At 37.1% G+C, this 15130-nt stretch overlaps 1 protein-coding gene across 2 annotated transcripts in view; it reads right to left on the reverse strand.

Annotated features, from left to right (window-relative positions):
* Positions 1-15130, reverse strand: part of LOC145690854 (interleukin-1 receptor-associated kinase 4-like) — a 119300-nt gene that overhangs the window by 71378 nt on the left and 32792 nt on the right. For both annotated transcript variants that reach the window (XM_081766221.1, XM_081766220.1), the window contains exon 4: positions 13649-14174. In XM_081766221.1, coding sequence (XP_081622347.1) covers positions 13649-14174 — 526 coding nt within the window. The remainder of the gene's footprint in view (positions 1-13648; positions 14175-15130) is intronic.

A 15130-nucleotide genomic window follows, 5' to 3' on the forward strand; every position in this document is an offset into this window, starting at 1 on the left:
AAAATTTTCCAATCTGTACCTACATTTGTACAGTTAAAAAATATCGTGATCCCAGAGCTAAATTTCGTAACTTTCATGACCGTTTTCTGATTTCGTGACTTTCGTAACCGATAGACACCCTGATTACTTTTCTCATAATGATGGTCTAACCGTGAGCAACACACTATTCCCGATATTGTCCAATATTGTTTTAAATCAGATCTAAACTTCTATTTTTACAGCAGGATGCATTTAAGTACATTAAACATTACCGCTATGCCGATGACATTTTACTACTTGCACGTGACGTAATGAAAATAGGTACAAATGTTTGAACAATTCAACAATCAGCATCCTGGGCTGAAGTTTATCCTCGAACGTGAATCTGATAAGTGTCTTCCATTTTTAGATTTACTGATTACCCGATCACAGAACAAATTTATAACAAAAGCATATCGAAAATCTACTACAGGCACTACTTACATACATCAACAGTCAGCCCATCCACCATTCTACAAGGCCAATATTTGGAAAAATTTCTTTCGGAGGGAATTATTAATTTGTGATCGTCCAAATGATCTTAACGACGAAATACAGTTTTTATATCAAATAGGGCACAAAAAAAAGTAAATAAATAAAATAAAATAAAAATTAAAAGAAAAAAGTTGCGTATCTTACAAAAGTGGTTTAATAAAACACGCAGATCGATGCAAGTCCCTAAAACAGTTACTCCTAAAAAAGCAAAAACCTGGATAAGGATTCCTTACTTTCCACAATTATCAACAAAAATTCAACGTATTTTTGCAAAGCATAACATATCTGCTCAGTGGTGCTCACCCCCCCTCATGTCCATGACGCACCCCCCCTCAATTGTCTATCCGTAGGTGTTCTTCCATGAAAAAAAATCTTTTCGATTAATTTTTACACCCCCTCAAACATATTTATATAGATTTTTAACCCCCCCAAATATTTCAATGACGCAGTTTGCGTCATAGTCCCCCCTTGTGGGCACCCCTGTATCTGCTTGCAGTATTCCCGGAAAGTTTCCAGAAAACATCTTACTGGATTTAAAAGTTACTTTGTTGATTCACTAAAGAAGTTAGGTATTATTCATAAATATAAACTGGCCTTAAATCTGGATTTTGGCAACATTGATACGATCTGGTTATCTACCTTTGATGTATTTTTTGGATCTGGCAATAGTGACATAACATAGACATCGTGCTTCCTTCAACTCAGCTCATTCTTTCGCACTGTGCTCTGCTCGAGGTATTTTGGCATCCATCCTTTATGTTATATTTGTTGACGGTACGTGTTCCTTTTTTCTCTTATCCGTTTTTATCCTTGTTATCCTCCACAGAGGACGGTACCAGCTTGGTCTTCCGAAACGTATGGTGAGTGTTTAATTTTTCCACAACAGGATCTAGTCGTAAGCATTTTTTTTTAAATTTAAAGTAATAATCCCGTTTGTAAATAAATTAACAAATATAATCGAAACCAAAGGAAAGATTAAATAGAGGGTGTACGGCATGCACCGCCGTATACCCTCGACTAAAGTCCTTCAAACAAGACAATTCCACTTTGAAAACCAATATTACACTAGCCTGCCTTCGATCGAAGTTAGTATTCACACAGAAGCGTATTCTGTACACTTGTTGATAACTGCAAAATCCAATGAAACAAACTAAAATTTGTAGTCGATAAAGGAAGCCACAAAATTTTTTCCTTTCTCTTTATAATAATTACGTATTCCCACAAGCCTTTGGTTCGTATGCAAGTTAGCCACATCTTTTGGCGTCAGATAAGATGCAAAAGCAAATACAAAAATGAAATCTCTCAGTTTAACGTCTAACGATTATGCCCTTTAGGCTAAGCGAGACATGTGATTAAGACAAGTAAAAGATTATAAAAGACTCGGAAGGAAACGGGAGTACCACGAGAAAAGCGACAGACCCGATGTTGTCTACCAGAAACTTACTTGGCCGAGGTTCGAACAAGGGACCCCGCGCACCAGAAATAAGCGCCCAGGCAAAGCAGTCAGCCACAATTATCAGAAATTCGCATGACTAACACGCGTTTTGCTTTTGTAAAGCGTTAAGAATATCTAAATATTTGTATAACTCTTAAGTGTTTAAGCAGGGTGGAAAAAAAATGATTTTTTTAAAATCATTTTTGTTGATTTTTTTTTATTTAAATCGATTTTTTTGGATTTAAATCAAATCTTTCTCCTCGTAAATTACAAGTCGCGAACTGAAGAAAAAGCATTAGGACTTAGTATTAAATGCTAATTATGCCATTTAAGTGAAAGTATTAGGGTTAAATTTTGAATTAATCCCCAATTGTTAACCTATATCAATCCCAAAATAATGTTTCTTAATCCTTTTAAATTATGGCTTTTTTAAAGGTAAATTATAGACTTTCAGTCAAGCAGCTATAACATCATCCCTATTTATCCTACGATAATGGCTCATACCTCATTCTCTTCAGAATAGAACAGCCTTTGAAACGGTAACATTCACATTTCCCTATGATGTCCCTGAAGCGGGTAATTTTGAGAGAAAATGGGATTTTTCTTAATTTTTTTTTTTTTTTTCAAATTTTGATTCCCTCTGGACTCCCTTGTGTTAACGCACATCTCAAAATCAACTGGAAAATACTAAGGGATGTACTAAATGTGTGTATAAAATTTCAAGCTGTCTTAAATAGTAAGGGCGGGGAAAATATTGAACAATGAGCTAATAACATCCCCACAATGCTCCAGATAACCCGCATGTAATGTAAACATTTCCTCAGATATCCCTATTTATCTTAGGATCATGCTTCGTACATCATTCTCTTCAGAATAGAACAGCCTTTCAAACGGTACAATTCATATGTCTCCATCTGAATCTCGAAAAAAGCTATTTTGTTAAAAATATCCTTTCTTTTTTACATTTGCCCGTCTGTACCCACAGTTTTCACGCAGAGATCTGAAAACATCTGAAAAATACTAAGGGGTGCACTGAACGAGTGTGCAAAATTTCAGTCTTCTGAATGCAAAATGTAGGCCCGCCAAAAAAATAAGAATCATAGGCATAACAAAAAATATCTTTTTAAATTATTATATCATCACACACTATGTCTCGACGCAGAAAGGCGTGAAAGCATGTAACATGTTCTAGAATGCCTCCAGTCTTGAAAAAAAACGAAATAAAAAGGTTTATTGATACTTTTTTAATCGAATAATGAAGATTCGATTTTTAATAGAATAAAAAAGGTAATATAATTTAAAAGGTTAAGCATTAAGGAAAAAGTATAGCAACGTTTATCAAAATGACACTTTTTTTTCACAGAAGTTACTGATATTTGGTAGGGGCACATTTTTAAAAAAAATTGGAACTAGATTGAGGCACGAAATATATAAATTTCGTATAAAGTTATAAATTAAAAAAAAAAAATAAAATAAAATAAAATCGGAGAGGGGATAGGATCCCTCTAAATACGCCCTATTATATGGAAACAAACAAGCAGACGCGCACACGAAAGAATTTTCGTCTTAAATGTCGATGGTGGAATAGTTAACGATTTAAAGACCCAAACCCATTGTTACGAAGAGAAGAAAGCAGGATTGCTCCGTTACCCGTTCAAAACGAGATTTTTCCTAATCATCCTGTGCATTACACTTGTTTTCATACTATGCTGTACATTTGAGTCTCATTGTATTATGATTATTAACTTCCGTAACCGAAATAACAGAACAGAAATGGGATTTTACTTATTTTCACTTTGAATTATTTTGTTTCGGAATTTGATTTAAATCAACGATTTTTACTTAAAAAAAATCAACTGATTTAAATCTTGATTTAAATTAGACTAATTTAAATCAATCCACCCTGGTTTTAAGGTCTACATATTAGCGTTGTTGACAGATTGATGCATATTGCTTTTAAACTGAGGATGACAAAAAAAAAAAAAAAAAAAAAAAGTTTTTTTTTTTAAAGCAATCTCTAGTGTTAATAATGAATAAAATAAAATTGACCTTTCCAAAAAAGATTTTGGCATTTTGACGGAAGCGTGGTTTTGAAAAAAAAAAAATGTATTTTTACTACAATGCTCCTATACAACAGTATGGCAGCGTGCGTCTTATATGTCCACTGTCCCGAGTTCGAATTCCGATGGGAGTTAAGAATTTTTGGTGTTGATCCAGCATCGCGAGGTGATTGGGGACTTAGCTGTGTTACAGACAGTGAACCACAGTCTAAGAAACCAAAAATATAAGCGCTGAAATCAGATCTTGGCTATGAATAACAATTACGTAAAGTGGCCAGCTATGACTCTTCACAAGTTGCGCAGTTGTGCTGTTTTAACTTTCTCAATGTTATCGCAAGAATTAAAAGGTATTGCATAGTCGTAAACGACAATACGTTCCCATAATTTGATTTTCTATCGAGAATTTGAGTAAGCTTTCCAGTTCTAAATGAAATAAAATGATTTTTTTTTTAGTTTAACGTCTCACGGTTATGCCCTTTGGCTAAAGGAGACTGAGATGACTGAAATTAAGTTTACTTCATGTGCTTCCACCGGAAATTGGAACCCGGAAATCATGCACACCAAAAGCGCACGTGCTAGCCACTACACCAATGGGGAGAGCTGATTTCTGGTTCCGTACATGCTGTTACACTTTTTCAGTATGACAAGGAAACTTCATTGAAATCGGCTCGTTTATTCTAAAATTATTGATAAACTAAAATCTAGTAATGGGAAAGTACTTTTGTTTTTGTCGTTAAAAAAAAAAAAAAAAAAGCGCCATAATTCTAAGAAAAGCAATTGACAAGTTTTTAGCTTTACTACAAAATATTGCTACTACGTTTAAGAGTAATATATGTATTGAAGTGCCATCTTTCGAAAGCTGTGGTACCAAATATTGAGTTTGCTGCATCTGTGGATTTTGTTTCACAGATCCTGAATCACAGGAGGGGACACCGGACAAAAAACCAAGCAGCCATCAAATAAATACCTCGACAAGAAGGAAACTAACTCCCAAAGAAATACAACTTGATATGCAGCAGACGCTGGGGGCGATTGCACCTTCGTACGCCAGTGTAATAAATTGGGTTGCAGATCTAAAAAGACGTCGGACGTACAAAGCGTGCACGTTGTATATTGAACATGAAGTGAATCTCGTATTGGAACTTCAACACGGCTGATCCAAGAAAATACATCCATGTCATGATATTGCTGGGTCGATCTTTCGGTGTAATGCACAGATTATTGGCATTTTGCATGAGACAGTACAATACACTGCGACGGAAGTACTGGTGAGATAGGTTCCTAAATTTCTGAATACGTGTCTCAGAAGACGACTTACGTTCATGACCTTGAGACATAAGACACTTCAAAACAGTGAATATAACCCTCCTACCATCAACTCCAAAAGTTTTACGTGGAAGACTCCAAGGGTAAGGTGATGGCCAGTGTTTTCTGGGACTAACTACCAAAAGGTGGTGTGATGACCGGACATTATTATTCCGAAATATTGACAAGTAGTTCATTCATTTTACGACAAAAAATGTCTTAACCCGGAACAAATTGCAATAGAAATTTTGTTTTCATTTTCTGGAAGAGAATTGTGTCCTAAACAATATATCAAAAGTTTACCAAATCTACCGTGCCGTTTTCCACCATTTTGAGTCGCCATATTGGATTTTTTTTTGTCAGCACTTTCCAGAGAAGTACCGGTAATAACCTCTCAATGAATTTACCTATTGCCTTCGTTCTTGTGCCAAATTGAAGGTAATTAATGTTAAATGTAACAGAGTTCGCTGTGCTTGCTATGTGGTGTCGCCATCTTTAAATATGGCGGCTATTATCCAGAAAAAATATTTTGTTCGTTTTTCTATAATACTTTCATGCCAAATAACTATGAAACCGTAGAAGAAACGGATAAATATGTCGATACAAACGTTATAGAGTGGAATCTGTTCTTTCTAAAGATGCTAATATCATTGATGTATCTTGTAAACTAAGGAAGCTACTTAGTTTTAAGTATCGCAGGGTGTCATGTTTTGGGACATGCAATTCGGAAAACTAAGCGGAATGCCTGTAACTTTCAATAGGAGTAATTACTAATTAAAGTAGGTTAAGTTACATCATTTAGCCGAAAATACTTCAGTGCATCATAGAAACGCTAGTGGTCCGTGTTGCCGCTCGGCCATGAGCTTTGAAGGAGGGCAGGTAAGGGTGGCGCTTAAAGGGTGAAAATAAATACTTAAATAATCCTTTTAAATATCTAGAATATATAGCTTTCCCCTCTAAGAACAGAAAGGCTTCTTATAAGACTGATGATGTTTCACTGCCTTCAACAAAATGTCTAACAATCACTTCCACAGACAATACAAGCATAAACGAATAGGCTACATGTTATGGAGGAGGGGAGACGAAACATGAGTTGGAATGGAGAGTAGTTCTTTGACTGCATTCCTCAAGTATTAATAATAACATATGAATAAAACTGCTACAAATTTTGAAGAGGTGGCTGCCCCCTCCCTCTTCCCTCGTAGTTGCTTCTCAGATTACAAAAATTCTATCAGTTGTTTAGTCATTGTTGCCACGTTATGTCATTAAATACTTACACTAGACTGATAAAATTACTGAACCATGAACAAAATGAAATTAAATTTTATTATTTTTTTTTTCCTTTCTGAGAAATATTGTTTACCATGGTGTTTACAGCCAGTTTGAAGAGTCAATTGGATTTTACTTTTAAAGAAAACAGTAACTTCTCTCGTGTATGACTCTAAAACTATTTAAATTATAACCTGGCAACACTTCTGGCCTGGTAAACAAGGAGTTATACTGTGAACAAGATAAAGGAAACGCTGTTTTGTGTGATTATGTGTTTGTTTACCTTTATACAGTTGTGCTTGAAAAGGAATTTGATGATAATTATTTTATTTGGAAATTAAATTACATTATTTAGTGCATCGAGTGAACATTTATTTCTATATGTATGCCTTGAACAATGTATGACTGGTAAGATTTCGTACATTACTTTCATGGTAGTGGTACCAAATATATATATATTGTTTCTTGCATAGTGCGATGTGGATTGCAATATTGAATTTTGATTAATTTGGGGTATATTATACTTGTGTGCTATTTGTGAGAACAGTCCTATGATAAATACATTATTTGATATGTTATCAGATACTTACAGACATGGACGAGACAGAAACTGACGTGTGTATTCTTTGTAATAAACCATTGACTGTGGAAGCCACTGTAACCCTTCGAAAGAAAGGAAGTGATGGAATAAATAGTGCAAGCGAACAGCGTGGGAGTGCAATACGAGCAATCGAAGATCAAATCGTGCATGTAAAGTGTCGACGGAAATGGTGGAATACCAAGTACATTAAATTAAGAAGTATATCTCCTCAAACAGCATCACCTGTAAAATGTCGCTCTCAATCTGGGGGTTTCGAGTTCAACACACACTGCCTTTTCTGTGGACAAGAAGCCAAACTGAGTAATGGTGGTAAAAGAGGAAGAGATGTCTATCCAGTCCGAAGAGATACTTTTCGAGAAAGATCCTGCAGGTCTGCAACACCAGAAATGATAGATGGAGCCAAGAAGTGAAGTGCAGGTTGGCATGTGCTTCAAATTTACATGCAGCAGACAGTATTTATCATAATCAATGCAGCGTAAATTTCCGAACAGGAAGATGTACCCCTGAACCTTCCATGGATTTTAGTGTCCCATCTATGAAGCGATCAGTTCTTATTGGAAGACCTGAGAATGAAGAAAGGAAACGGAGCTTCTTGAATGTCATGAAGTATTTTGAGGAAAATGATGAGGAACAAATAACTATCAACGATCTAGTGGGGAAAATGAAGGAAGAACTGCTTACATGTGGATCATCTGAAGAACCTTATTCAGTGAAATACATAAAACAAAAGGTGGTGGAATATTATGGCAACCAGATAGTTATAGCAAATTTGGGTGGACGGGAAAATGTAATGCCTCTGTAATTCTTTATGAATATTACAATGCTGAAAAGGGGGCATGCGAAGAAGAAAAGAGAAGAATTATCACAACTGCTGCAAAACTGATTAAAAAAAATGATATAAAGTTAATTAACACATCTGAATTAAAGTACCCATCAATAGAAGACATGGTTTCAGTTGAAAAAGCATCTCAATTTCTTCCTGACAGTCTGAAGATTTTTCTTCAGTCAGTTATTGATACTAAGTATAAGAAGAAAATAGCATCTATAGGGAAAGCCATTATACAGTCAGCTCGTCCCTGAGTAATTATTGCTCCTCTGCAGTTAGGGTTGGCAGTTGAGCTACATCATCATTTCGGATCACGATTTTTAATTGATTCCTTGCACCTGCATGGGTTTTGTTCACCATATAATGAAGTTCTACGTTACGAAAGAATGCTTCAACAACATTTAACGCGACCACAGATATTGTGCATGGCAATTTTGTTAATTATATCGCAGACAATGTGGATCATAATATCAGGACCCTTGATGGTAACAATACATTTCATGGCATGGGAATGATTGGTGTAGTAACACCAGGCCAACAAAACAATCGAATAGTTAAAAAATGTGATGTATCAGCATCCTCAATCGTAAATGCAGGAAAAATCAAGATTATACCACATAGACTACGAAAGTATATGCAGTTACCTATCTTTAACGAATTTCAAACACAGAAGACATCTAATGTAACAGCCCAAATACTGCCTGATTTTCTGTGGAAAATTTCACCATTCTTAGGAACTGTTAGGCCTGGATGGTCAGGTTTCATGCAGATGGTACAAAAGGGCGATCATCCTGGAAAGTCGACGGCCATCTTCCTCCCATTGATAAATATGAATCCTACAGACCTGACATGCATTTATTCTACTTTGACATTCCTGTGTAACCAAGCAACTATAAACAATGTTACTCCTGTTATCACTTTCGATCAACCATTGTGGTGAAAGGAACATCAAATACAGGCGAGTGAACCACCAGACAGTGATTTGAAGAATGTGGTGTTGTTAATCGGTGGTCTATATACCGAAATAAGTTTCTTAGGATGCATTGGTTATCTAATGGATAGTTCTGGGCTTCAGGAAACCTTAGAAGTGATTTTTGCGAAGAACTCAGTTGTACAAATGCTCTGTGGTAAAGCGCTGGCTCGAGCAAGAAGAGGACATATTCTTGTATATGGAGCTTTGAATATTATCTTAATAGCCGAGGCCCTTTACCTGCCTATACCTTACCGAAGAAGTGAAGACAAGGAAATGCCTCTATCAACAAGCGATATTCATCAGCCTACTGGCCACCCTCTTGTTGATCCTTGTAACCTTGATCCATCAAACATTATACTATTGGATAACATGACAAAAGTGTACAGTGATTTACTTGCTGGCTTGAATGCAGAGTGCACTTCAAATTTAGAAGTACTTAATGCGATTAAGCAAGTGGAATGTACAAAAGACAATAAGGCAGAATCGAGCAGAACTTCACGCTTATGGATACAGTATATGAAAATGGTAGATATTCTTAAAATGTTTATCACTGCTGAGAGGACAGGAAACTGGGATCTTTATCTCCAGTCTTTGCGATTGATGTTGCCATATTTTGCAGCAGCAGGTCATAACCTCTATACTAAGACATAACAATCTATGTTCATCTACAAGAAATGGAAATCCTCAAGACTACGCATCCTTATGCTCATAGTAAATTCCAACAGGGATTTCATGTAGTTCGACGAAGTGACAAGTTTTAGGGAGGCTTGCTCACAGATCTCTTCATCGAACAGGTGCTCATGAGAAGCCTTAAAACAACAGGTGGCCTCACAAGAGGGTGAGGAATGACTGAAACTCAGCAACACATTTGGATACAATCTATGATTCCATGCACCGAGGTTCACAACGCTATGCAAGAATTCACTGGAGTGTTCTACCGAACAAGTGAGCAGCATAAGGAAACAACTGATGTCCGGAAAGAGCGAGATAAACAGAACACAGAAAAATTGCTTGCATTTCTTGTCGATAGAAATCCATTTCGATCGGATTCTTCGTTGCACAGTATCACAACAGGTATATGTGCATCGAACGTAGTGAATGTGGACAACGCAGAATTGGTGAATGTATAATTCAGTCCATGAAGGGGAAAACATTACAAGAATACACATTTAAGCGAAGTGCACAGGCCGTGACAATGGGAGTAAAGAAGAAGCTGAAAGGACATGAAGCTTCTCAAATAATTGATTCTGACTTGTTATTTCAAAGACTGACCATTCTGGTAAATTCTCAGAAGCTAGTAATAGATGATCTTTTTAAATATGAGTTGTGCAATTATCCAGCATCGCTAGTTGACTCATCTCTTCTTCCACGACAGGCAAACAAGTCAACCCTTGCTGAGGCCATTCGACATGCCATTAAATCAACATCAGCAGTTGAACCATCAAATCCACTATACATTCTTGACGGTGGTTCATTGTTACATAGACTTCCATGGAATATAGGGGAATCGTTCTCAGGTATTTGTAACAGCTACTCCAAGTATCTGCATGACCATTATGAAAAGTGTGTAATTGTATTTGACGGATATTGTGGAGGACCTTCCATCAAAGATGTAGCTCACAACCGCCGTTATAAATATGCCGGATGTCCTGCATGCTATACTACGTGAAAACACTGCACTTATCGTGAAAAAGAGCGACTTTCTAGCAAACAAAATAAACAAACAACGTTTCATTCGCATGCTAGGTGACCATTTAGAGGTATGTAGAAATCAATGTATATACGCAAAAGACGACGTTGATGTGTTAATTGTTCAGACAGCAGTGAAAGCCGCTCATGAGCAGGATGTAATTTTTGTAGCTGATGACACTGACATCCCTATTCTCCTGTGACATCATGTCACTACAGAATGCAGAAATGTATTTTTATTCTCTCTTTCAAAACGGGGTGCAAAGGAATCTCAGCTGTTACATATTCAGCATCTACAAGCCACCTTAGGTACTACAGTAGTCCAGAACCTCCTGTTTGTACATGCGCTTCTAGGATGTGACTCAACGTCACAGTTGTTTGGTGTGGGGAAAGGTAGAGGATTAAAGATGCTTATGCAAAAGACAGCCCTACCAACGTATGCGAATGTATTTAATAATCATTTATCAAGTCAAGATTATGTCATTACAGCAAGTGAAAAAGCTATTGTTGAAGTTTATGGAAGATCAACAAATGATGGTCTCGATGTACTCCGTGCTAAAAAGTTCAGCCATAAGGTTGCAAGGAACACTTGGTCTATTCAGTCAGAATCCTTACCACCCCCATCAGCGGCGGCAAAATATCACAGTCTTAGAGTGTTTCATCAGGTTCAGCTAAGGAAAGGAAACGAGAGTTTGGATCCAAATCAGTGGGGGTGGCATAGTGGAGAACCAGTTAATGCCCATTCTGACAGATTTGCCACCAGCACCTACAACTGTTCTTGAGATGATATGATGCAACTGCAAAACAGGTACATCAGCCCGTTGTTCTTGCCGGCATCATGGCCTTGATTGTTCAAGAGTTTGTGGACAATGTCGCGGCACAGCCTGTTTAAAATATCAATCATGATGATCAAGGAGCTTAAAGTGATGATGATGATGATTGCTGATAGTCAAAAAAAAAAAAAAAAAAAAAAAAAAAAAAAAAAAAAAAAAAAAAAAACAGACATACCGGTACATCGAATTAAAGAGGAAGACAAAAATCCATGATATTTTCTTTTCATTATGTTGCAGTTAGAGGTTTAATCATTTTCATTAAAGAAATTATAACAAATTATTTTATGAGATGTATATCTGGAAACTGATATTAAATCTAAATGTATAATATTCATATGAAAATGTGGTAATATAAACCAGAGCGCTAAAATATTGAGGCGCTCTGCCTAAACTTTCATTTGTCATAATGTAATGATAAAAATGAGTACACTATGCGGCACTTGAAATTGAACAATTTTATTCATGTTATTATTAATACTTGAAGAATGCAGTCAAAGAACTACTCACCATTCCAACTCCTGTTTCGTCTCCCCTCCTATTCGTTTATGCTTGTATTGTCTGTGGAAGTGGTTGTTAGACATTTTGTTGAAGGCAGTGAAACACCATCAGTCTTATAAGAAGCCTTTCTGTTCTTAGAGGAAAAAGCTATATATTTTAGATATTTAAAAAAGATTATTTAAGTATTTATTTTCACCCTTTAAGCGCCACCCCAAACCCCCTCCTTCAAAGCTCATGGCTGAGCGGCAACACGGACCACTAGCGTTTCTATGATGTACTGAAGTATTTTCGACCAAATGATGTAATTTAACCTACTTTAATTAGTAATTATTCCTATTGAAAGTTACAGGCATTCTGCTTAGTTTTCCGAATTGCATGTCCCAAAACAACACCCTGCAATACTTAAAACTAAGTAGCTTCCTTAGTTTACAAGATATATTAATAATATTAGCATCTTTAGAAAGAACAGATTCCACTCTATTATGTTTGTATCGACATATTTTTCCGTTAATTCTACGGTTTCATAGTTATTTGGCATGAAAGTATTATAGAAAAACGAACAAAATATTTTTTCTGGATAATAGCCGACATATTTAAAGATGGCGACACCACATAGCAAACACACCGAACTCTGTTACATTTAACGTTAATTACCTTCAAATTGGCACAAGAACGAAGGCAATAGGTAAATTCATTGAGAAGTTATTATCGATACTTCTCTGGAAAGTGCTGACAAAAAAATCCAATATGGTGACTCAAAATGGCGGAAAACGGCACGGTAGATTTTGGTAAACTTTTGATATATTGTTTAGGACACAATTCTCTTCCAGAAAATGTAAACAGAAATTCTATTGCAATTTGTTCTAGGTTCAGTTGTAAAATGACTGAACTAAAGTTTGAATGGAAAGAAAAAAGTGTGATCGCTGTGGGAAACTGTCCAAAATAGGCCACCATGTGCGATGGACCAATACAATCAGCTTATAGATCACTGGTGTTACAGCAAGCTGCGAAAAAAGGAAGTAATGAAATTTTGCCTCATTCCTCAAACTCCTCGGATTCTTTATTCCTTTAGTTAAAAAGCATAATAAAAAGTTAAAAGGACTTTTTAGCACTTATGGAGAATCTATTGTCATTTTTAGTGATTTCCTCAACACTACAAGTCCAAAATATTTTTTTCGAAGTTGTACAAAAACATGTGAGAAGCACCTTGAACTCACTTCACTACATCAAACCAAACCATTTGGCGTAACAACCCATTTTCTGAGCCTAAGCCTGCTCCAGCGCCATCTACTAGCAACCTGCTGAACTACGCTTAGTCTAGCGGCGAGCACGAGGTAAGCGCGTTGCGACGCCCTGTCTTAACAGGCGCATTAGGAGCTTTCTAAACCTAATGGCCGTCACGTCTTGTTTACACGTGACTCCCCAGTTTGGCTGACGACGCTGGGTGAACGCCGGAAATTGGGAAGCACCGGCCAGGAACTGAACCCGAGACACACGGAACATGAGTCCAATGCCCTAACCACTAGACTACAGTGTTCCCCTTGAACTCCCTTGGGAAATCTCGTTAGGCTACAAACTTGTCATTGACCCCTCTCACGTTATACTCCTTTTACCTTAATGGCAGATCCATAGAGAATGAGTCTTACCTGGAAAGCACCTCGACTTCATTCTTGAATTGTTTATCAGCATTTACGGCGTCTTTATTAAGTCTTTTAATGGCCATCCTTTGCTGCGAAGGAAACAAGGCGAGATATACTGTCCCAAAAGCCCCAGAGCCTAATTTTCGTCCATTTTCTATAAGAGGGAGATCAGAAAAATTGTCTGTGTACATTTCGAGCTCCATGTAAGAGAAATGAGGTAGTTCAGTGTTTAGCACCAATCCTCTCCTGAGGGAGTCATTTGTTTCGCGAGGCGTCTCTACGATTGGATCCTGTAGTTGAACGTTTTGGTTGACGGCTTCTGCCAGCTCTTCTTCACGCATTCGTCGTTCCAACTCCCTCCGGGCCTCTGCTTGATTATTGGCAGCCTCCTCTCGCATTCTCTGTGGTGCACTCAAATCCCCTTCCGTGGGTGTCTCCACGACGATCTTCGGTAGAACCAGCTTCTTTACCACGTTGGTGGAAACATCCACCGCTGCTGCAGGACCATCCAAGGGTCGCGGCGCAGGTGATCCTAAAACACAAAATTATAAGGAAGTCCAATACACAAAATTCAGTGCAAAATTTATTGGATGGGAGTTTAATGTTCTCTTCAACTCGAAGGCTATATGAAACGTAGACTTTACAGCTTAACATGGGATCCGAACCACATGAGCTTCCACCGGGAATTGAAACTAGGTCTCCCACGTGGAAGGCACATATGCCTGCTATATAGCTACGAGGGACCTATCTAAATGCGGTGTATATAAAAAAAAAGTTATATGAAAAAAAGAAAAATGAAATTTCTCAGTGTAATATCTCACGATTATGTCCTTTAAGCTGAGAGAGACGGGTAATTAAGGCAAGTGAATGATGATTAAAAAAAAAAAATGGTGAAATGAGATGTGGGAGGAAACAGGGAAACAGGTATACCCCCGATGATTGAACATGGGATCTACGCACTAGAAGTAAGCTCTGTATCAATGACCCACCGCACTCTATGAAATGTTGATCTTTGTTTCATTATTAGTGATACGGTACATTGTAGAAACGAGCGATAGTTGTTTTCCTGTTATTATTATTGCAAATTTTTATCGCCTTACCATTCAAAGTGCGTTCATTTAACAGAGTGCAATTCGGCATTTTTTTTTTTCAAGTTCCCATGCTGATTTTTACAACAGCATACCCTCTTCCCTCCATCCCTCTTTTGACCGCATTTCCCGGGTTGCAACGTTTTAACATCCACTTTGACTTTTCTTTCTTCCCAATACTTTGGCTAATATGAAACAGGTCTCAGACAATGTAAGAAAAAGGAATCTGATCTTGGGAACAGGGTGTCGAGTTTAACATATATATTTAAGAAAACTATATATATTAAAAAGCAAACTAGTAACTTACTTAAAGGGGGGCGTTTGGAACTGTGGCAATGAAGACTTCACGTGGAGTTGACAAGCGACTGACAATTATTTGAAATGAGGGTTCTGGTTGGCC

This window comes from Thermobia domestica, chromosome 7 (genome assembly GCF_964235325.1).
Source record: "Thermobia domestica chromosome 7, izTheDome1.hap1.1, whole genome shotgun sequence".
NCBI classification, from domain to species: Eukaryota; Metazoa; Arthropoda; class Insecta; order Zygentoma; family Lepismatidae; genus Thermobia; species Thermobia domestica.